Here is a 25755-nt window from a genome sequence, read left to right on the forward strand (position 1 = left end):
TCTAGCTTACCTCATTCAAAAGTTTAAAAATATTCCCTCATAAGAAGTTGAATTGGAACAGAAAAACAAAAATCACCACAAATAATAATAATATCAAAACACCTGAAATCTTTCTTCTTAAGACTGTGAACAACCTTGGTCCCCTTTCTTACTAGTGACAAATACTAAACTGGGTTAATTAAGTTATCATAATTAGTGCTAATTAGCCTAACGAACCTCTCAGTTCAATACATCATCATGACTCTATATCAATATATCAATCACTTCAAAGAAAGTTTTACATAAGAATTTATTTTTGAGCAAAATTTGGAGTTTTACTTCCTATTTTTGTACACCCAGCTTGATAGAACAATAAGGTTTATAAGAATGAAAAGAATTGTCAAGTTAGCCAGCACTATTTCAGAGTTTTCTGTCACTTTCAAACAAGTTGATGGTCTTTCATATCTGAAGCACCAACTATTGAAAATGAATATCAGAATTTAGACAGAGAGAACCTCAATTAATGAACCATTATGTTTCTTTATCTAAAATATTGTCTTAAATTAAATGGAGTTTTTCATCTTACTTTTTGCACATATCACCATGCAGTAATGGCATGTCAATGTGCAACACAGAAAAAAAACTGTAAGAAAGACAGAAGCATTAGATTACTCATGATTGGAATTCCTATAGTCTAGTGATCTTTAACTAAACACTCTGTACAGCATCACTGACAGAAAAAACTCAGGAATTATTTGTGAGATTGTCTAAGTTATTCTATTATTAATTCTACTAAGTGTTTTATTACATTTAGATATTCTAATTTCACAGGAAACCTGACAGTAGATAATTATCTATATATGTTATTACATGTATAGTCTACAGTCTATATAAACCAACCAGACAGGTAAAATCTCGTTAACTCAGGTAGATATTAATGGTTTTATATATCTAACATCTGGTATATATCCTGCACTAATAGATTAGTTAGAGTGAACCAGGTAAATTCAAGTCTGTTGCAAATATTAGTATCTTATATTCAAAATAAGATGATCTTTTTACAAAAATTTCAAGTCTGAAATCTGTATTTTATAATCTGTTATAATAAACTTTCATTATCAACTTTGAAATTTAATTTAATTTTTATTCCAAAACACAACGTATTTTTAAGATATTTTTAGGTATTACATCAATGGAGAATTTTCTTAACAATCTAACTTCGTTAAACCTCGTTCCATTTCTCTAAAAAATCTTATTTTGTTACTTCAGGGTAAGTTCTTCTAGATAAATAACTTATGGTAAGTTTGAGTGAGTAAATTTTTAAAATGAAATGAATGGAGTTTTACATCCTACTTTTCTGCACCGTGTGGGCTAATAAAGACGGGCAACGCCATGCAGGGTACAATGAGGGGAATTTTGCCAGGACAGCGTCATCAAGGAACAAGGGTGGGGCTCCAGAAGTTTTGAATTTCAATCAAAAGTTAAACAAATATTAGAAACATCCTCCTAAATAATATAAAATTTCAGTATCTGGCATTATAGCTAAAAAAACACTCTAAACTATGGTTGAACAGATTTCACCAGGTAAACTCTCTCGTTAATTTTACCTGTATTACCAGGTGTTAAATCTAACATAAATACATGAGTCATTATACAAAATAACAGAATCTTTATGTTTCCTGTGATTCCACCCTACACTCAAATTATAAACATTCTGTAATAAAGAGATTGTAAGGAGATTTTTTAAAAATTTTAAGTGTATAGCGGATACTGGTAGCATCAATTTGCACCATTCCAAATTTTAGTCAGATTTCTGAGGTTCTTTCAATTCTGCTAAAAGATACCATATAATGACGGCACTATAGCAAAGGTCCTTATATATTAATAGCAGCTTTTGTGACAGTGAAGCATAAAACACTGACAAAACAAATTTAGAAAAGTTGCTTTACCACTCTTGTCTGATTAAAAAACAAATTAGAAAAAAGGTTACTAAGGACCAAAGATTACCAAATGTAATCAAAAACTTAAAACCAAAACAAATTTTTCTTTTTCCACACAAGAGATCAAAATATCAAGAAATATCTCAGTCAGGTACATTTCTGTTAAATTTTACTTAAAATGAAAATAATAAAGACATACCAAATATCAAAATCCAATTTATTAGAGGATCAACCCTAATTTTGATATTGAAATTAAAATCATTTCCACCCACGACAAAATAAAGACAAGTAACACATTTAAGTCAAGATGGGAGATGTCCTTCTACTTAAGATAATAAAAACAGGACAGAGGGTTGACGTTGGAAATGAGCCATTCAGGAAATCTTTGAGTAATGAAACAATAAGGATGTTATATAGACTGAGATATACAGTGACCAACATAACTACTAGACACCTACATTACACAGAGTAGTCTGTAGAAATATTACTTACAGATATATTCAGCTCCAGCCATCTTATTTACAAATCTTATAGCTGAAATTGAGCTCTATCAGCTGGTAAAGTAAACATTTAGATGACTATACAGATAGCTGAAATTGAGCTCTATCAGCTGGTAAAGTAAATATTTAGAAGACTATACAGATAGCTGACATTGAGTTCTATCAGCTTGTAAAGTTAATATTTAGATAACTATACAGATAGCTGAAATTGAGCTCTATCAGCTGGTAAAGTAAATATTTAGAAGACTATATAGATAGCTGAATTGAGTTCTATCAGCTGGTAAAGTAAATATTTAGATGACTATACAGATAGCTGAAATTGAGCTCTATCAGCTGGTAAAGTAAATATTTAGACACTAATACAGATCGCTGAAATTGAGCTCTATCAGCTGGTAAAGTAAATATAAGATGACCATACAGATAGCTGAAATTGAGCTCTATCAGCTGGTTAAGTAAATATTTAGATGACTATACAGATAGCTGAAATTGAGCTCTATCAACTGGTAAAGTAAATATGTAGATGACTATACAGATCGCTGAAATTGAGCTCTATCAACTGGTAAAGTAAATATTTAGTTGACTATATAGATAGCTGAAATTGAGCTCTATCAACTGGTAAAGTAAATATTTAGATTACTATATAGATAGCTGAAATTGAGATCTATCAACTGGTAAAGTAAATATTTAGATGACTATACAGATAGCTGAAATTGAGCTCTATCAGCTGGTAAAGTAAATATTTAGAAGACTATACAGATAGCTGACATTGAGCTCTATCAGCTGGTAAAGTAAACATTTAGATGACTATACAGATAGCTGAAATTGAGCTCTATCAGCTGGTAAAGTAAATATTTAGAAGACTATACAGATAGCTGAAATTGAGCTCTATCAGCTGGTAAAGTAAATATTTAGATGACTATATAGATAGCTGAAATTGAGCTCTATCAGCTGGTAAAGTAAATATTTAGATGACTATACAGATCGCTGAAATTGAGCTCTATCAACTGGTAAAGTAAATATTTAGATGACTATATAGATAGCTGAAATTGAGCTCTATCAACTGGTAAAGTAAATATTTAGATGACTATAAAGATAGCTGAAATTGAGTTCTATCAGCTGGTAAAGTAAATATTTAGATAACTATACAGATAGCTGATATTGAGTTCTATCAACTGGTAAAGTAAATATTTAGATGACTATATAAATAGCTGAAATTGAGCTCTATCAACTGGTAAAGTAAATATTGAGATGACTATACAGATAGCTGAAATTGAGTTCTATCAACTGGTAAAGTAAATATTTAGAAGACCATACAGATAGCTGAAATTGAGCTCTATCAGCTGGTAAAGTAAATATTTAGAAGACTATAAAGATAGCTGAAATTGAGCTCTATCAGTTGGTAAAGTAAATATTTAGATGACTATACAGATAGCTGAAATTGAGCTCTATCAGCTGGTAAAGCAAATATTTGATTTAAGCATTATGGACACAAATTGAAAGGTTTGTATCAAAAACACCATACATAAATGACAAACCTGTGAAAGCTTGGATAATCCAAACGAATTTAAAACAAAAGTCATGAGGACGAAATAACAGTCACGAAAACTTGAGAAAATAAATGAAATGTTAAAGTTAAGAGTAAAATGATGAAAGTAAAGAAGAGAGAAATTGTGAGTCTTAAAAATACATTAACTGTAGATTCTGCATATTTACACTACAACAAAAACTTTACATCAGTTAGCTTAAAGAGGCAAGCTAAGGTGTCAATTTCCACCCATTTATCAAAATTCTAAGAGTTGTAGCCATGAATCACTGATTAATGAGAAACTTGGTGTAAAGAGACAAACTCGGGCGTCAATTTTCTACAATGTGTCATCATTTTATACAGATTTAAAGATTTCTAGTTTAGAACAGACCAAAAACTCCAGCAGGAAATGCTTTTTAGAGGCGAGCTAAGGTGTTAATTTTCATCCAATTATCAGGTTTTGAAAACATTCAAAGATGGTTGGCTGGTTGGTAGATGACAAGTAAACGTTCGCTTCCAGCAGATGCTGATACCGCAAACTAAGTAGTTGTTGGTAGATGACAAGTTAACGTTCTCTTCCAGTGGATGCTGATATCGCAGACTAGGTAGTTGTTGGTAGATGACAAGTTAACGTTCACTTCCAGCTAACTGATATAACAGACTAGGTAGTTGTTGGTAGATGACAAGTTAACGTCTGCTTCCAGCTAACTGATATAACAGACTAGGTAGTTGTTGGTAGATGACAAGTTAACGTCTGCTTCCAGCTAACTGATATCACAGACTAGGTAGTTGTTGGTAGATGACAAGTTAACGTCTGCTTCCAGCTAACTGATATAACAGACTAGGTAGTTGTTGGTAGATGACAAGTTAACGTCTGCTTCCAGCTAACTGATATCACAGACTAGGTAGTTGTTGGTAGATGACAAGTTAACGTTCACTTCCAGCTAACTGATATCGCAGACTAGGTAGTTGTTGGTAGATGACAAGTAAACGTTCGCTTCCAGCAGATGCTGATATCACAGACTAGGTAGTTGTTGGTAGATGACAAGTTAACGTTCTCTTCCAGTGGATGCTGATATCGCAGACTAGGTAGTTGTTGGTAGTCAAATTCAAAGAGCAATGAATTTGGCATTTTCTGATAATTTTCAAAACTTTTAAAAAGTGGCTTAAAGAGGACTATTTATCAAAATTCTAAGAGTTGTAGCCATGAATCTGAATGATGAAAAACTTGGTTTAAAGAGGCAAGCTAAGGTGTTAATTACAACTATCTATCATCAATTGAAAGGTACTGGACGTCAGGTTTGAATGGAATATTTAACTAAAACATTGGCTCCTTAGTTACTAATACTATTTGATACTTTGTATAACAGTAAACTAAAGTTTTGGATACTTCAAGTCAGTCATGACAATATCAATTATTTTCCAAGAAAACAGAAACTAAGAATGCAGAATCAAAGATCAATGCCTCAACCAATCAATCATGTTCTCTTTTCTGTGAACATCTTTGACTTTAACTGTTTATTATTTATTGTTAAATGTAGTAGAGATAGATGATAAGATAGTATGCTACTTTAAATCTATAATTATGCACATATTTTTCAGTAATTAGAAAATAATCAGGTAATCAGATTTTCTGGTCTAATTAGATTCTAGTGTTCTTCTTTACAACTTAAACAATTCATTTTGAAACAAGATCCACAAAACTAAAAAGATAAAATTTGTGATCATGGCCTAAAAATCAGTTTTATATCCTTTGCAAAATAATTTCAATAAATCTTCAGACAATAATCTAGCCTACCTTAGAAAGTATTATAATCTATTAAACACTGTACTAGATTGTTTACAAATAATGGTTCATCAAAAATTAACGGAAATCCAAATAAATTGCACCAGCTTACCTCAGTTAAGTCCCAAGTAGTAAATTATTCTGAACCTGTGTTAGCATTATTTATTATTTACCAGTAAAAGTTAATTAAAAATTAACGAAGGAGTGATGGTGAATATATTAATTAGACATTACTTAATTACAAACTGCAGGTGTTAGAAAGTGAGAAAGGAGTAAAATTTGCATAAAGATCATTTACCTTGATAGTAAGAAACTAAAATAAAGCTTAGCAACTGTGAGACAAGAGACAAGTTCTAAATGAATCATGTGAAGTGAAACAGACTGCAAGGAACAACAACTCTGTATGACAGATTGGCCTTGATCATGAAGTAGGTAAGTAGCAAAATATAAGCCTGTATAGAAATATACATGTAGATTTTCCATCACTAGCTATAGACTGCCATAGTAAATGGATGTTGTTTATCCCAAGACAGAAGTAGGGAATGAGCCTGTTGCATGTATAGTTTAGATCTAACTTATTGGCAAGACAGACAGAACTGACTGACAAAACTAAAATTATTCATCATGATGTCTATACGAGCTATTAAATCTTAAAACCCTAGTTCCCTGGTGTGTTTTCACCCCCTGGGGGTGTGGGACTAGTGTGTCAGGGGTGTGGCCAACTGGTGTAGGAGAAGAATTTATTTTGAATTGAGAGAGAACCTCACATCATCACATGCTGGAGTGTGGATGAAACAAATTTTTGGGGGTGTGAAAGGGCCAGGTGATTGCTCCAGGGGTGTGAAGGCTAAGAAAGGTTGGAACCACTGGTTTAAGACAAGTCAATCTGAAAGCATTTTTTATAAATCCACCAGAAAAAACCTTGAAGAACCCTAGATTTACAAAGCAATGAAAAGATGGAATGTGAAATTTTTCAGAATTTTTGTCCAAGATTAAGAATATTTTCTTGACCTAGTGCCAAATTTGAAACTTGAAAGAAATAATTCCCATCATAATTTCATTCACAGAACAGCTGAAGACAACAGGTAGATACCAACATTGTTTATAGTTCCAGGAACTAGGTCAAGTCTGGAGAGTAAGTAGGTCAACTGATAAATAAACACAATAATGACCAGAAATAACCAACTTATTTCTAATAATAACAAAACTTTTATAGACACAATATATTCATTGATAACTTACAGATCAGAAGTGGAAAGAAATGAAATGGAGTTTTATGTCCTACTTTTCAGCACTTATTGGGCTAATGAAGAAGGGCAATGCCATGCAGTGTGCAATAAGGGAAATTTTGCTAGAATAGCAGTCTTAGTCTACTGACTTTTTTTTCTTCGAGGGATCTTTCATGAGTACAAGCCGGAGCACACAAGACTTCGATTTAATCAATTATGGTATGATGGATGAAGAAAATGATAAAGATAACAATACGAAAGATTAGGATTAAAGTTAGAATAAAACATGGTCTTACCTGACTGAGTCCAATTCTATAATTAAGTTTATCAATATCTAGATGATCCATTAACATCATTACACTCTGTAATACAATATATAATCCACAGTTATTTCATGTCCCTACCTACGTTCACCTGTCTGTTTTCATTAAACAGTTTTCATAACACATTTAAATAAGGTTAAAATATTCAATATATAGAAGATATCAAATGAAGTTTCAGACTATTTTATTAAAATTTATTTTCAACTTATGAGGGATCTTTAACGTGCACAGACTGTAGCACACTGGGCCTCAGTTTATTGTCTCATCTGAACAACTAGACGCTTTTTCCATGTCAGCCCCTTTGATCTGCATCAGTGACATGGGGAAACTGAGTTAAAAAAAATCCGAAGGTATTATTTCAACCTATACCACACTGAACCCTGGAACTTAACAAACAAGCGCCTAACTCACTGAGATTCCTTCTCAGAGGACAAGGCTGGTAAAACTGACTTTCTGGTGAAATCAATAAAATCTGACCGATTCCAATCTATAAATAACTCACCTTCTGTTCATCTGTTGTCTTACCAGGACGTTTATCAGGCTGCAGTAAAACTTCAAATTTCTGTCGAAATTCAGAAAACTGCATATGATCTGGGAATCCTGAATATAAAATGGAAAAATACTTTTCAACTGTCGAGGAATCTTAAGCGTACAAACTCTTTCACAAACTGAGCCTTGATTTATTGTCCCATCAAGTGATAAGTGGCTTTCTCCATTATAGCCACTCTGGCCTTCATCACAGTCAAACAGAAACTGAACTCATATGCAAATTAACCCATTTTCAGACAAATTGCCATGATGATGGACAGTATATCAAAAACATATCAATAGTACCAGATGAACTGAATGAACCTACCTTGTCTGAAGACTCTGACAGCATCCAATAATTCAAAACCACGTAATTGAGATCGAACAAGAGGTACGTTCATTATCTGTTCATCTTTATCACCGTTCTGACGTAATTCACACAGCCCTGCGTTATTCTGAGCTATCATACAATGTAGGAAATGACATTTAGTTTTACGAATTGTTTCTATAATAGAATCCTGAAAAGAAAGGAAGTAAATATTTCATAAGCTACAACAAAACAGGCCAAATTGGTTCTTAAATCTAACGCTTTAAGCTGACTGATTTTGCTATGACGTTCTCTGTTGAAAGTTCAAATAACCTTTTCCCAAGTATATAAACCTAAGGCGGAAAAGTCTCTTTGAGGTTGTAATAACCTCCCAACTTTAGGCAGGTTCTTTATTCTGAGGTTTAAGTCTTACATTTGAGGGACAGGTTTTACTTTAGATATTAGTCAAAACCCATAATAATTCAGTATATACACAGCCAAGTTAAAAATATGCATAATAAAAACTTTTGTTCAAAAAATGTACAGACTTACCACTTGGAATTTGATCTGTAGACAGATGGATTTTTTCTTCAGACCAGCAGTTCCAGACATAAATGTTCGTCTCATACTGCCAACACGACGTAATGAGGCCGACCCGTCCATACCAGCTACTGACCCACTGACCACACCCCCACTTCCTTTTATAGTCGTAAATAACTGACTGATATTATACCTACAAATATACAATATGTACGGACATTGTGAAACGTTCACTATCAATTTAGAGCATGCTGATACAATACGGGGCGTGAGAGCCCTGGGGTTTGAACGAGGGGCCATGACCCTGCCCCAAGATACGAGGCTGGCTTAGGCTTTAGGGAAAGAATTGTCAGTGAGCCCTCTTGTCAATTCTGTTATCCCACTTCGCCCTCTTATTTAATGATTCATTGAACCGCCACAAGTCAATGTGAACATCACAATAGTTAAAAATATAAAAATCTTACTTTTTGGAGTCTTGTAATAAAACGAGTGAATTTCTGGAAACAGGGTTTTCACGACATGATTTTAACCAGCCGGTCGTATCGTACTGTATTGGGCACGTTCCTTGATAATGATTTAATATAAACATAGGACCTTGGGAACCTTTTCGTAATAAACTTTCTCCTGAAATAAAATTAGATGGAGTTTTACATCTTTCTTTTCTGTTCTCATCTGTTTAACACCAATCAGTTTGCAATGAGGGAAATTTTGCCTTCACAACGGCATAAGCCTACTCTCTTTTGATTTCCAAATGTCGAGAGATCTTTAACATGTACAGACTAAAGCATACATATAGTCCCATCCAATTGACTAAACCCTTTCTCTAATGTCGCTGATTTGAGAAAATTGACTTCAAAATTAATGAGGAAATAATTATCTTTTTAAAAATAAATTACAGGAAAACATGACATTAGGTTTTTATTCAGAAATGGTTTATGTATAGAGCTGAAACTAACAAACTCTATAATAAAATGGTAAAGCAAATACTTAGACAACCAAATCTCTTTAATGATTAAAAAAAACTCACGTCTGACTGGATGTTCTCCGTGATGTGAGAAAAATCTCTCCATAAAACTGTCTTCTGTAGCACCAGGAAATATAGCTTCTTCATCTAGTATCCATAGCAACCCTTTCTTCTCAGCATCACGTAGGTCTTGATTAGATGATCGAAGCTAAAATATATATAATATGACTGTACATCAAGATGTCAAAATTTAAAATAATTTTTTGCATTTCAATTTTGGAATTTGAAATCTGAACCCTGAGATGTTGCTGATGAATTATTCCTACTATCTAACCTTAACTCCATATCTTGTGTATAATTTTATCTAGACCAAATGAACTAAGTCCAAGATTTATCAGATTTATAAACTGTCTTTCACATGAGATATAAATAACAAATAACTCAAACATTCATTTATAAAATAAAACATACCAATGATTGTTGTGGTGATTTATCAAACAGTGAAACCATGGCAGCAGGACTGGTTGTTACAAAATCAAAATCACAATCGATATTCTCCTATAAATCATAAAACATTCAATACAAAAACAATATATTAACAAAAAATAGGAAATTACTATATTTATTAGAATCTTCAGAATATCCAACCATACCTGATATTATTTTTAACTTAATAATCTGAATGATTGACAGACAAGAGTATATATTAAAGATCTTGTTATTGTAATCAGGAAATAAACGCCGGGGCCTTCTGTAGCTTTCCAAATGAAAAAGGTTTTTTTTTTGTATTTTTTTTACCAAAACGAAAACAAGAATCAAGTTCTTCCTGAATTATTGAGTTTCTCATTATTCCAAAACAAGAAGACTAACGTTAGCCTCTGACGCCCAGAATTCTCCTGTCTATGTCATTACACAACTTTGAGCAAAAGGGGCTGGATGTTAGAGGCTAGACTGACCTGAGCATAGCGATCTTGTTGTAGTGTAAACGTTAAATCATGGAAGAACAGCTGTAATCTTTCCTGAGTATAATTCTGACATAGATCTTCAAAACTGGCACCAGACCGCCCACACGAGGCAGGATTCTGGAAGCCAGGCGAATCTAACAATATGATGGAATTGGCAGCACGGATGTTAGAAGATAAGGACCTGGAATAGAATGGATGGTGAATTCAATTCAGTCTTTACAGAACCAATTGAGGTGCCAAAAATCAATTTTTCAGAATTTCAGAACCAATTGAGGTGCCAAAAATCAATTTTTCAGAATTTCAAAACCAATTGAGGTGCCAAAAATCAATTTTTCAGAATTGACCAATCACTGACAACTCGAAGGATAGGCATAAAATTTCAAAAAGAAAGATCATGCTCTATGACAATACTTTAGAAGGGAGGTAACTTAAATTAACTTACCTATTAATGATAGAAACCACTGCGTTAAATACGTCAGAATAAAGGCCAATCACAAAGCCCTCTAGAGTTTCGATGGCAGGGGAGACAACTTCACCATTTACCATCGGACTACCTCGATCTACACCGTTAGATAATCTAAAATAAAAATAGGAATTTATGATTTATTTAAGAAAACATGTGTCGATATTTAATCAATTATTCTCAAAATAATGACGTCTCTTTGCTGTGATAGGTCAGCATGAATTTTGTACAAAAAACCTCAGGGGTCTGCAAATCACATTTACACCATATCAATCCAGAGAGCAGTGTGTGGCACAAAGACAGTTGTCAGTAGCCTGATGTTTCTGACTAACAATCACAAATCAAATTCAAATGGTATACCTCATAGATGTACTTCTGGAGAGAGTCGAGTTGCTAGGTGGGTTGAAGATAGATCTAGCTAGGTCTTCTGCTGTAGTTCCTAGTAACGAAGCTGCTTTCTGGGCTGCTGCCGGGCGGGTAAACTGAGCCTTATTATTATTACCTGAAAATATTTCAAAATCATTAAAACAGAACCTTTGTTGTTACTGTTTCATGCTGTGCAATCTTCAGACACCTGGCCACGTATTCTCAAAACGAGCTTAGCGCTAGGATGTCCTAGGTTCTTATCTTCTAACATTGATTCTAGGATATCCTAGGTTCTTATATTCTAACATTGATTCTAGGATATCCTAGGTTCTTATCTTCTAACATTGATTCTAGGATGTCCTAGGTTCTTATCTTCTAACATTGTTTCTAGGATATCCTAGGTTCTTATCTTCTAACATTGATTCTAGGATGTCCTAGGTTCTTATCTTCTAACATTGTTTCTAGGATATCCTAGGTTCTTATCTTCTAACATTGATTCTAGGATGTCCTAGGTTCTTATCTTCTAACATTGATTCTAGGATATCCTAGGTTCTTATCTTCTAACATTGATTCTAGGATATCCTAGGTTCTTATCTTCTAACATTGATTCTAGGACATCCTAGGTTCTTATCTTCTAACATTGATTCTAGGATATCCTAGGTTCTTATCTTCTAACATTGATTCTAGGATATCCTAGGTTCTTATCTTCTAACATTGATTCTAGGAAATCCTAGCGCTAAGATCGTTTCAAGAATACATGCCCCGACCTATTCAGTCTGTGTTCCTACTTCTAGTTTAAAAGTCTATATTTTGATGCAAGTTCAGATTGCTTGTTAGAAGTGTTTTTTTGTAGCATCAATAATTTCAAACAAACAAATTGAAATTGTATTTCATCTTCACATGTCATTCTTGATTATCCTTTCATTACTTTAATCTAAAATAGGGAATCTATACCCCTCTTCCATCCCCCCCTCCTCCTTTTTGTCCCCTAATTCAAAACCAGCTGTCATATGTATCTGTAAGTAATATGTCTATAATTACCTTTACTAGCCCCAGCCACACCGAGATGATAAATAGCAGCTAGAACACTGAATAACGCCTTGATTTCATCTTCCTTCCCACCAACTACAGTTAACGCATTTAACACCTTCGCCCAGTTAGTCGTGGCTTTCTGTCTGTCTTCATTCTAATAATAGAAATAAAACAAGGATGTTAGGGCATTAAAAATCATAACACAGGCAAATCTGCGTATGCTGAATTGTGCCTATATCACTTGGTTAGTGGTCACTATGTTGTATAAATGTCTCTTTAAACGCACTCTTTATGTAATAATTTCAATTGAGGCTATTTCATACAAAAAAATCTAAAAATATCTTAATGGCATTTAAGACCAGAGTGCGTCTATATTTCATATACTTAAACTTTCAAACGTCTTTTTAACATCTTATAGCATTTAATTGTTTGTTAGTTAATTTACTCATTTCCAAATCAATTTTTAATTTGTTCTAACCTTTTGTAATGGAGTCATAAATAGGTTAGGTTCTGTTAAAACTTGAAGTTGAAGTTCATTTCTAAGTTGTGAATCTAACCCAGCTAACATCTCATAGAAAATATTAAACGTTGGTTCTCCTTCTGGTCTACGTACAACTCTCGTTTTCTCCAACATTAATACCTAGAAAACACATATAATAAATAATTTATTAATTATATAGAAACCAGTCGATCAGGAAAATGATTCTATGCATATTATTAGTCAGGTTTTATGCCTATCATTTACTTTGTAAGAGTATGGACAAGCCAAATTTCTCAACAATTTGAAGCTTGTACTATTTCAGCCTCTCTGACCTGTATCACTGACAAGGGGGAAAAAGGCTAAAATCAAGGTTTTTTCTCGATCAAAGTCAGGATTCAACATTGGAATTTTCAGGATAGTGAGGGGTGTGGCTTCCTATTGATGAACAGAGAGAGAGGATTGACAAAACATGCCCTTGTTGTTCATCAGCCAATTAAAAATTGTCTCTTACCTGAAGTGATGCTGATGCTATTTGTCCAGAATGATCGAAATCAATCGTGAACAGACGGGTAAATCTACTGGCACTGGTGTTTAATAATGTTCGACAGTTTCCAAACGCTTCCGTCAAAACTGATATAGCGTTTATCTTATCACCTGTAAAATAATTCCTTATGGTTTTAACGCAAAATAAAGACTTTATTATTATTAATATTTTCACACGGACAACATAAAATGTAAAGGTGGGATAAAAATTAGTTTGTAAGGAGAACCTATTATCTTCATAAAAAAAATGTTCCTGACCCACTTTCTCTTAGCTTCAAAATTTAGTTTTTCATCTTAAAATGTGTTAACGATTTCAATTCAAGTTGAACCTCTAACTTCTGCATTTAACTAAGATCCTTGGTTGATAAGGATATCAAGTTACCTCTAAAGGATTCAAACCTACAGTGCTACTTACCATTCAGTATATTATTGATACTATTAGCTGATATTGTAAGGTATGATAGTATATGATTACAGTTAGCTGTTTTCCCGCTTCCTGATCGACCCATCATGATTATACTTTGATCCCGTCTGGTGGCTAACATTTCCCGGTGAGCTATCTGGGCCATGGAGAAAACATGGGGTGGCATATCTTCCTGTTTACAACCCTTCAACATTTGAATTAACTGAAATTAAAAATATTGAAAATAGAAGATTTGTAATAATTTTAAATCATCTAAAATACAAAACAGTGCTTTTTCTAGTGAATTTTAACATCCAGGCATTATCACTGTAAAATATGTTCCAAAAGACAGTCACAAATTTATACATTTCAAACACTTTCTAAAATCCTCCATAATATGTGATATATAGGGCACTTCTGCCCAACCCCCTCCCCTAAAATCTGTGATTAATATAGCAGTACTTCTGCCCCTTCCCTCCCCCAAAATCTGTGATTAATATAGCAGTACTTCTGCCCCCTCCCTCCCCTAAAATCTGTGATCAAGCTCCTACCTTTTCAGAATATAAAGGTAAACCTTTCATAGGGTTGATAACAATTAACGAAGGTCCAGCGTAGGTGTGAATTAAACTACCAGCAAACCTCTGACGTAACGTATGTAAGGAACTAGATTCATTTAAATATCGTAACGAGGCTAGGTCTTCTGCTCTATCAAACTGTGGAGGGTTCGCCTGAAATAGACCCACAAAGTAAAATTATATGCCATTGGTCATTTTTTTAACAATATGCATTAGGCTATCATGTGTCAAATTGTTGGTTGTTTCAGAGATTTTGAAAACAACAGTGAACAGTGAAAAAACAAAACAACCCTATTTTATGTATATTATATAATATTAAACTGTGCTTTCCTAAAACTGTAATACTAAACATTTGATTTTCATTCTAAAAAGTTCTATAAAAAACTTGAATTAAGCTTTATCAGCTGGGCAAGATGTCATTAAGACAACTATACAGATAGCTGAAATTAAGATCAGCTAGGAAACTATATACTTTTAGAAACATCCATTGACAAACCCAACCTATTCTCTTAAAATTATATCACTTGTATATTTCCTGTTTTTAGTTAACTCTACCTTTTCAATATCATCTTCTTCCACTTCCAAAATATCTCCAGAACTTTCCAAACGGATTCGGACCTTCCCCTCCGGTAAGGGACTGGCAGGGTCGGCTTTAAGTAGAAATGCCCCAGCAAACCCCCCTTTATGTACCAACCAAACTTTCTCAGCGTTGAGCCAGTCTTTTTCATTCTTAAATTCATCTTCTGATTTGGCCTGAAAATATAAATTACAGAAATTTAGATTTGGAAATAAATGTCAATAATCTTTGGTTAGTTTAAACAAAATACAACAACATTTACACCTTGTATCATAAGAAAAATAGTTCAGCTTTTTTTTTTACAAAATATGGTTTTAGATTGGGTATGATTTGAAAAAAAAGGGTTTTAAAACAGTGTAAAATGTTATAGAATGCCTTGTTTTGGTGCAATTGCAAAAACCAAAGACATCTGACTGAAAATAAGAATGGTGCAACTACTAGGAGTGTCCTTCATATACAGTTAATAAAAAAAACTCTTTACAATCCCTTAGTCTTCAGATAGGTCTCACTGTCAGTAAGCACTTGGTGTTGTTACATGATTTTAGTATTCTCCTATAGAAGCACTGGCCAAGTTCTAATAGTGTATTGTTTGAAATATGTTTAATAGGGTGTATAAACTGTCACTTCCTGCCGTGACAGTGACAGTATGACACCTGACATAAACAGTCTGATGATATATATCTAGTTTGTAATAATAATGTTGTTGTGTTTTTGTATTAGATAGTTGTACATTGTTTTATCATCAAGCCTTATATTTCTTTTAAAAATATTACCATCAATTCTTGTCATAAATTTGTTTTTTTCTTAGTTTTAAATACCACAAATTTCTATCACCAGTTTTTTTGGGACTTGTGTTGTATTAGATATTAAGAATTTGTCTTTAATATGTTAATTTCTTTAGCACACAACATCATAAAATCATTAAATGTCTGTCCTTGTGGAATTTTATAGATAAATTATGTGCACATTTTACACATGCATACAAGGGGCATATCTAGAAAAAGCCTGAGGAGGGGGCCAAGGAGGGGGGGAGGGGGCGAGGAAGGGGCTGAGAAAGGAGCCAAGAATGAGACGTAAATTTTCCTGCAGAGCCTATAGCATCTCATCTATTGCCTAATCCTAAGACAAGATATTCTCAATGACATATAAGTGTGTACTGTCAAGTTCATGTATTAATTGTAATATATCTGAGTTGGATGTTGATGGATCTTGTTATTTTGATCCTCAATCTAAACTTTTTCTCCATTTTCTATGATGGGGAGTGTGCACCAGCGTTATAAAAACAGCAATTATTACTTTTTTTTTTTTGAAGTTTTAAATTATAAAGTTTTGTTTTTCTCAATAGCCAATAATATATCAATCAATTTTAGTATTATTAAGTAATTATTGCTTAAAGATCTTCATTTAGTTTCAACTCTAAAACATTATTCTGATTTTAAAACTCTTGTCACCATCAGGTTTCATTTTAATTCTGTTTTATGATTGCTATATATAGATATTTCACAATATACCAAATAATCAGTCTGTACTTTCACTTTAAACCACTATAGTGTCATGTTTACCTACACTCTATATATAATTATTAGGGTTTATCATCCCCTTTCATCTTTTATTGACTGGTCAACATTAACTAGGTCATCTTAACATCTAAATAGGTCAAACTCATCTTATCTTCATCTTGGCAGTCTTTGAAGCAATTTAAACTAAACATGACTAAACCTACAGCCTCCAGGATGTGTCACACTTTGTTATTTAATGCCACTTTTTGAATAGGAGTTTTATAATGTTATTCAGCAAGGCTTAAGGTGACATAAATAAGCAACATTATAAAACCAGATGTACAAGACATATAATTCAGTTTACAAGTTTGAAGTATGGAAAGTCAGCAATATATATCTTATTTCCAATCATACAAGTGAAGAACTATAACATACAATAAAGAGAGATATTAGAATGTTTTTATTACTAATGACAAGTCTAGAAGAGAAACCTATCCTATACCAATTATAGCTATTAAATACTTAACAAAATACTTAATGAAATATAAACAAGTCTGACCAGATATTAAAATAATCTAAATTCTAACTACTACTAAACAATCCCTCAACAATCAGTCAACAATAGTTAAGGAAAGGGTTTCTTGAAATAGTTTCCCTCCCTTCTGGGTCAGACCTTGAAGGCTCATCAGTGAGTGACTTGCAACCCCAACCCTCACTGATCTTCACAGACTCAAACCTAACATACTTCCAATGTCAAAACGTGGCTTCAAATTGAAATTTAGAAGTATTTCTGGTAGCCCTTTTAAATAGTAGGGTTTACTCCACTCTTACTGAGCTTAAGGATCAGGGTGGGGCTCAGCAGCAACTTGACAATCAAATGGTGTGATTAAATCCCTTTCTCCGAGCTGGTAAAATTCTGACATAGTTTTACAAGAGTCAGCAAAATATGAACCCAGTTAGACAATCAGATGAGCTGCTGAATCATTTTTCAATCTTCTTTGGAAAGAGCAAGGAAAAGCCATCCACAAAAGCTCATTTCAGAAAAAAACTTCAACTATTATTTGAAATAATACAGAGCTGAGCTTTAACAGTGAAAATATAAATCAGTGAGTCCTATAATCTCTTTAAATTTTAAAGTTTGAAATGTGGACAAGTGAGTTGTTAGGCTGGAGGGTAAATCAACATCAATTATCATTGTTTGTATTCTACATTGTTCTACATTGTAATACAGTTATAGTGTCACAATATATTATATCATCTTATATTACATTATATAACTTATAATACATCTCTCATTAGATTATAGATTTAGAGTTATTGCCCTTGACTAGGTTAAACTGTTGACACTCGTGTCAGACATGACAGAGGCTATTAGAGCTTTGTTACAAATTTTCACATTTGCTCTTGGCCAGGTAAAACTGTTGACACTTGTGTCAGACATGACAAAGGCTATTGAAGTTTTGGACACTTTTGACCACTTTCCTATCATTTTGATATTTGATAAGTGTAATAGTAGTATATTAGTATTATTAATATGATAGGTTAGAGTTATGGCTCTTGATCAGGTTAAAGATGTTGACATTTGTGTCAAGCATTAAAAAAGATACAGTCTTTGGCAACTTATTTGTTAATTTTTTGTAACATATTCAAATATTGGACAGGCTTTACCAAAGTAGCATTGACAATGAGTTGTTGCTCTTGACAAAGTATAAAATGTCAATTCTTGTGTCAAACATAACAGAGGTACAGACAACTACCAACACCAACATCCTCAATACCAGGGAATGTCAAATGCAGCATTATATTACCACCAAATTTTGAATAAATAGCTAGACATTACTGGCAAATACAGCTATTAAAAACAACAACCCTGACATACAAAATGATTTTTAAACACTGCATTATGTATGTCTAGATCTAACAGTGTAAAAATGTGACATTTAAAATAAAAGTGTATCTGTAGTGAGAAAATGTTAAATAAGAGTTAAGATATGACAGGTAGTTGATAAACATTACAATAACTTGACAACTAATACTTTCTCTTATATTCCCAGAGTATATCAATACACCTCAAATCTTAATATTGACTGATGTCCAAATTCATCGTCCCTTCAACATGTCTGAAGTTATTTCATATTTCTCTCCTTTTTCACCTTATTAGGTAGAGGTTTTATCACCCAATAACTTGACAACTAATACTGTCTCTTATATTCACTGAGTAAATCAATACACCTCAAATCTTAATATTAATATGATAATCAGATAAGCTGAATTGAAAGAATCCAGTTGATTGTAATCTCCTTCCCCCTTCCCCTTACAATCCAGGCCACATATTCTTGAAATGACCATAGTGCTAGGACAGTGGTTCCCAATCTATTTCAGCCTTCACACCCCTGGAGCAATCACCCGGATCTTTCACACCCCCAAAAATTATTTCATCCACATTTCCAGCATGTGATGATGTGAGTTGCTCTCTCACTTCAAAATAAATTCTTCTCCTACACCAGTTGGCCACACCCCTGACACCCTAGTCCTACACCCCCAGGGGGTGAAAACACTCTAGGTTGGGAACCAGGGTGCTACTGCTAGGATGTTCCAGTGTCTGAACTTCTAACACTGTCTTTAAGATATCCTAGCGCTTTAATTGTTACGAAACTGTGTGGCCAGGATAGGCTTGCTTAAAAAATTTCTAGTTACACCCAGAGGTAAAAGTCAAATCGTAAAGTATGTTAATTTAGACTGAGATGTAAGTTTACCTAAAAAATTGACATTTAAACCAGTAAAGATAGCGAGAAGTTGCCGTTACAAACTTACTGATAAGTTGAAGGTTAAGAATCAAAATAAATAGACTGACATTAATTAGTTTGATTTAATTAGAATTTAGTACACAGTCATCTATTTCTTCACAAACTCAACATCTTAAAGGCCATGATTCGCTACTATCGGGAGGTGATTTGAGTCTTGAATATATGTAAATAGTCTTCAGAAGTACTAGAAATGCAAGAAAACTGCCTAATCACATCAAATGTACCTCAAACCTATTTCTACAAGTCATGTATATAGCGGAGTCTCAAGAAAAGATGAGTCGTCATTTTTTACTTTCAAACTTTTACAGACACATATGGATTTGAAGGCTCAAATTCCAGTTTCAAAGACTAAGTATGATTGGTCAAACAGATCCTGAACCTGTTTAAAATAAATGTATGACCAAAATTTATGGGCTAGATTGAAATAGGTAACAAATATAGAACTAGCCTTGTTTTACAATCCACAATGAAGTATTTCTGTAAGCTAACAATGACAGCAGACAATTCCACTACTATCAGGATATTAAAAGACCAAATTCTAAAATGTTTGACCCAAACAAAAAATGGAAACTTACCAAATTTCGTCTGCGAATTGTATCATCACCATCTTGATCTGATTGTTTTAAATTATCCAGTAGATTGTCTAAATCCAGCTCCGTTTCTGGCTGATCAAATTGATAGTGCTCTAGACTAAAACCAGTAGAGTGAGCATCACAGAGCCGAGCAGCTTTCATTTCTGCCCGTCGTAAACACGCGGCACATCCTATACGCAGTTGATCTGGGTGACGTTCAACACTTTCTTTCCGTTTGCGTCCTTTACTATGACGACGCACCTTAACTTCACTGTTCGGAGAATTAATATCACGTTTTTCAACACTTTGTTTCCTAGCAACGGGTTTTTGAGGTAACCATGGTTTATCATAAGATTCACGTTTATGTAAATCCGGAGTGTAAGGTTGTGATGGAATCGGAGACTCCATACTTTTTCGTTTATCTTCCAAACTTGTTTTCCTCGACACTGCTTGTTTAGGTGGCGACACTGTAACAATCCACGGTTTGTCGTAGCTCTCACGTTTATGAAAAGTTGGAACGTAAGGATCTGGCGTTATCCTGCCAGAACTTGATCTCTTCAATCGTCCACCCTTTTCTGAATTAATGCTATCTGAACTTCCACGGAATGTTGTACGAGGGGTTCCATTTCCCATCAAGCTATCACAGCTCCCCCTGTAGGATTGTTTCTGTGATTCGTTACTAAATTGATGATTAAAATCACGTTGTGTTGGCGTCTGACGACCCATGAGGCTTTCATGGCTGGCTTTACGGCTTAACATTTGTTTCTGGTTACTTGACGAATGATCAATATTTTGAAACTCACGTTGAGTTGGTGTTTGTCGTCCTGACAAGTTTTCTTGACTTGTCCGTCTGCTTAATCTATCCCAGAATGCATCAGTAGGAGTTTGACGGCCACCACTTAAATTCTCATGACTAGTTTTACGAGTTAGTCTTTGTTTCATGTCGGAAGGTGAATTAAAACTATCTCGTTTACGAACTCGTTGTTTCTGAGTTTCTTTCACATCCTCATCAACATTCTGTTTAGTTTGACCTAGTTTAGTACTTGTGTCTATTTTCGGCTGATCATCGTGAGAACCTTCAGTTTTAATCTCAGAAGCTGGAGGCTGTTTAGATTCATGTTTTATTGTCACATTATGTTGAGGTAGAATTGTGTTTTGAATAGATAAATTATCTTCAGATCGAGCGATACCGTTTCGAATATTTTCTGCATGTTTATAAAATTCTTGAAGTGCGTCAGAGTTTCTGTCCTTGCGACGTCGTCTTCTCGTTAAGGATGGCGACACTGCATCATTATTTGACGTATCCATGACAGGTGACACAGATTTTAAATTCTCCATTTCTGGTGAAATTGTTTTTACTTCATTATTACTATCCACAAACTGTCGTCTGCTAAATCCACTCACAAAATCTCTACTTTCACTTTCTAATCTGTTGCCATGAGAAACTTTATCACTGTTGCCGCTCCTGGATTCAAAATTTCTGATCTTTTCTCTAGCGCTGGTGGAACTTTTATCACTTTCTCTACCATTTGTGAAATTCATGTCAGAGTTTAAGTTGGAGCCATTTTGAAAATGTCCACCTGGTCCTGACCTCATGTCATTATGATCCAATTGACCCCTAGGGGTCACTCTAACTCCTTTTCTACGCTGGAGTGGTTTGATCTTATCAGTCGACTCCATTAAATTCTCATTCACAGTTTCACGTAGTTAATAATCAGACCAATGATGACAAGCAATGACAGTGAATTGACGTCTGTGACCTGGATGTAAACCTTGGTTACACTTCAGGTATTCATTATCCGTCTGTCAACAACCAACAAATTCTCTTCTTTCATCTTTCTCTCAATTTCTTACTCTAAATCCACTCTTCAATTTCACTGAATAAATTTTCTGACCACTTTAAAAACTTTGTCCAAATTTTCTACAACCACAAAAAAAAACTTTTCCTAAAAAATTTAAAAAATTTCACAGGTGTCACATTAATGAGAATCAAAATACTTTTTTTTTTTCATGCCTTACAAAAAGATTAAACAATCCCATGAATAAAACCACTTCAAAACTGTTTCGTTATTTCAAAGATTTTTACATAAACAAATTAACTTGACAAATTTATTGTCAGAAAAGTCAATCACATAAAAAATTGAACATAATTTGGATATCATACACAAATTTTACAAAATTATCCATCCTTAAAAATTAATCAAAAAAAATTTCAAAATAGGAAAATGACTTAGCACATCGTCTTATTTTTTTATTTTTTACCACAATTATTGTCAACCACAAAATGCCTATCATAATAAATCAACAAATTTACAAAAATCTTGACAAAACCTTCAGGTTCATAAATCAAACACACCTAGAACTGATATAAATGAGATACCATCGAATCAAACTCAAGGTGAGAAAAATTCTAATGCCTGTGCTTACCAAAGTCGGCCCAGTGTCTGCATTCACCACCTAATATACCTTAACAAGTCACTAAATTGCATATTTGACACATGATTGCTATTTTGAAGTAAAGGAAGTACCAGTGAAATAGCTATAATATCTCAACTGGTTCACTGCTCAATATTCACTTTGTTTTTCAATCACTCAGTAATCTAAATTTAAAATATCTCACATAGAATCATCTTCCAATGATGTGAAATTCCAACTATTCCTTCACAGGTGTGTAGAAACCAGCGAAATACGTATCTAAAGAAGATAGCTGTTGTATCATATAACTCTACTGTGGGGCTAAAAAACACCCCAGTTAATCCAGTAATTTGTCTAACTAAATCACCGGCAGAGATAACAACACTGGTTGATGGTTTGTTAGTACAAAATAAAATACAAGTAGAAATATTTAGTCTTTATAGCATGTCCGAGAGTGAGTCAGAATTTTACTCAAAATGACAAATATAAAGTCAAACTTTTTGAATTAAGACTCAGGTTTAAGTGATACTAAGTCACACAAATAAAATATTAGTAGAAATAGTAAAGATATTTGTTTAGTCCAAGGGTGATTCAAATCATGAGCGTTTACTCAAAGTGCCAAAGCAAGTCAAAATTCTGAACAAAATTAAAATTCAAGTCAACTCAACTCACTAAAATTCATTATCCATTGAAAAACATCAAGTCCAATAAGCTCACTTGCTTAATTAATCAGACCTCAAAGCTGAATACATTTCACAATCCATTAACAGACAACTGTTCGTTCACTCCTTTTTACATTCTCAAAACTCCTCAAGCTGAGAAAAATGTCACACCTCAAAAATTTCACAATTGCCTCAAACAGTTATAAGTGTCACAATTTTTTTTTGTAAATAAAAATTTGTAAATTTGATATGTGTGACAAAACACACAGGTAGCGTAAACTCTCGACAGTGAATATCTATAATAAAATATTACTTAATATTAGACACATAATACAGATATCTTACTGAAGATCAAAAGTAAACAACAATGCAATTTACCAAACTTATCAAGGCAAACTGGAGGGTGTAAAATAAAAATCGCACACTTCCTCAAGAATACAAGTTTGTGAGATAAGAAATCGTCAACCATACCTTGTCAATCTCGGTGTCCCACTGACAGTATTGTCTTATTCTACCCTTGGGGCTATACTCTGTGATTTATTACCTTAGTAAACACACCAACCAGTACGCTAGATCTTGATAACATTAAACAATTCAAAATCACTGATTTTCATTTTGATTTTTATCTTAGATAGGTTTTTTCACATAATTTTTATCCTAAATAATTTCTGGAGATTAATTGGTAAATTATGGTCCCTTCAGTGATTTGCAGTTTATACATCACATGGAGAAATCAACATTTACCTGTCCAAATCACAATCAACAAGTGACAACATATCAAAGAGTAGTTATTAACCTTTCAAAATTACAATACATAGGTCAAACAAAATCAACCAGGTAGACATGAAACAAGTCCAATAGCCATCCTGGATCATTCAAGATGACAAAATCAATGAGATAGACCTGAAACAAGTCCAATAGCCATCCTGGATCATTCAAGATGCAAATTCATATTTTCAGAGTTGTTTTGATTGGTCAATTATAATCCGGTAATAATTCTAACCAATGAAATCTATTGAAATGTTTCAGATATGATTATCATAAGCCAGTGTTATTGAAATGCCAGATTAGTCTGAATTAATCCAAAGATTTTCCTAAATCAAGCTGATTTCCGAATCAACCTATTCTTAACCAATCCAGATTATTTCTACGTAAAGATTAAATAGATTGTAATTCAGTAGAACCTTTCCTAAATGATAGTTGATAGTTTGTTAATCCTTTATCTATTAAATCTTAAACTAAATCCTAGCTGATCTATTAAATCTAAAACATATATCCTTAATCCATATGAATTCACAAATAAGGCTTATATTTTATAATTTCCCAAACTTCTTTCTGTCTCCTGTTCAAACAAAAATTTCCTCAATAAATGCCCTCAATATATAAATGAATGCAAAGTTAACATCTAATAGCAAATTACCAAACTTCATCCATCTTTTTCTACCGTGTCACTGCTGTATTAAAATCTCCTAACGATAAAAACAAATAGTCCCCAGTACTTAACCACAGCCACAAAAATACATTGCAAAATCAATGCACAAATTAACAATAACAGATAATAAACCTACAAAATTGTCTGTCTTCATCAACTAAAACTGTCTAAATGTTAAAAATAAAACTGTCTCCAGTCTCCAGTACATGATTACTATAACAATAGGAGTAAACTGACACCTCCATACCAATTGTTAGCTTAACAGATTTAAACTCAAAATAACCCACCAAATATCTCAAATAACCCCCAAAATAACTGAAATATACTTCGGCTTACTAGATTCCTCAAAACTAGGGGAAAGTTGGGTTAGAGATCAACTTCATTGAAAATAACACACAACAGCAAACCTAATTTTAATTTAAAAATATTGCAATTTCAATGCAAGGATCAGATTTGAAGAAAGTCAAAAAACCATCCTGGATCATTGAAGATGACTTTCAAAAATTTTTTATAAACAGATTTTAATGTTCTATAAAATGAAATATTTCCTTGCAGCTGAATGAAGATATGAGCTGTCATACTGTAGACATTTTTAACTTGTCACAAACTACATTCTTTCTGTTGTTTTATTCTTATATTCTATTTTATAACTTTACGATTATTCTCCGACATGTTTTTATTCTTTTAAAACCTAGAAAACTTCCTATTATATCATATTTTCTTTGAATATTATACAAACAATATGACATTTTTCACATAATCTTTAGTTTTTCTTCAGAAACGCCTTAACTTTTTTTCGTCTAAAATTTTTATATCTTATAAATTACAATGTATGTGTGTGACAAATTTTCAGAAATTTCCTCAACATCAACACATAAATATGGTTAACAAAAGTTTTAAAAATTCACAAAAAATTTGCTTATTGTACTCACAAATAATACAATAATTCTTCCACATATGTAAATTTTCAAAATATTTCTTGTTAATCTAAACGTGAACGTGCACATGCATGATAAAGATTATTCTGAGCCTAATTATACATTCCGTGGGTATAAAAAATACATAGTTAAAGGAACACTACCTCTTAGAATGAAAATAAAATTCTCAAACTAACCTGACCAGTGTCATACCTGGTATACAACAGAATCCCTGTATATTAAAAAATATCCATTAAAATAAAATCTTTGAAAAGGCTGAAAAATATCAATAAGTTTTTCAATAATTACCTGTAGTTTTAAGGATAATTACTTAGTTTTATAGATAATTACTTAGTTTTATAGATAATTACTTAGTTTTATAGATAATTACTTAGTTTTATAGATAATTACTTAGTTTTAAGGAT

The 25755-nt window shown here is 33.1% G+C and overlaps 1 protein-coding gene across 1 annotated transcript; it reads right to left on the reverse strand.

The window, feature by feature from the left end:
* Positions 1-5593: 5593 nt before the first annotated feature.
* LOTGIDRAFT_163407 (hypothetical protein) lies at positions 5594-21584 on the reverse strand (the record flags this gene model as incomplete). The annotated part of the gene is made up of 18 exons (XM_009059484.1): positions 5594-5647; positions 7256-7321; positions 7785-7882; positions 8139-8328; positions 8670-8850; positions 9122-9281; positions 9685-9829; positions 10093-10179; positions 10578-10767; positions 11029-11163; positions 11410-11551; positions 12457-12601; positions 12926-13087; positions 13440-13582; positions 13887-14097; positions 14426-14602; positions 15005-15202; positions 19908-21584. The coding sequence occupies 18 exons, from the start codon at positions 21582-21584 to the stop codon at positions 5594-5596; spliced, it is 4161 nt and encodes a 1386-aa protein (XP_009057732.1).
* Positions 21585-25755: the final 4171 nt, after the last annotated feature.

Source organism: Lottia gigantea (genome assembly GCF_000327385.1).
Source record: "Lottia gigantea unplaced genomic scaffold LOTGIsca_39, whole genome shotgun sequence".
Classification (NCBI taxonomy): domain Eukaryota; kingdom Metazoa; phylum Mollusca; class Gastropoda; family Lottiidae; genus Lottia; species Lottia gigantea.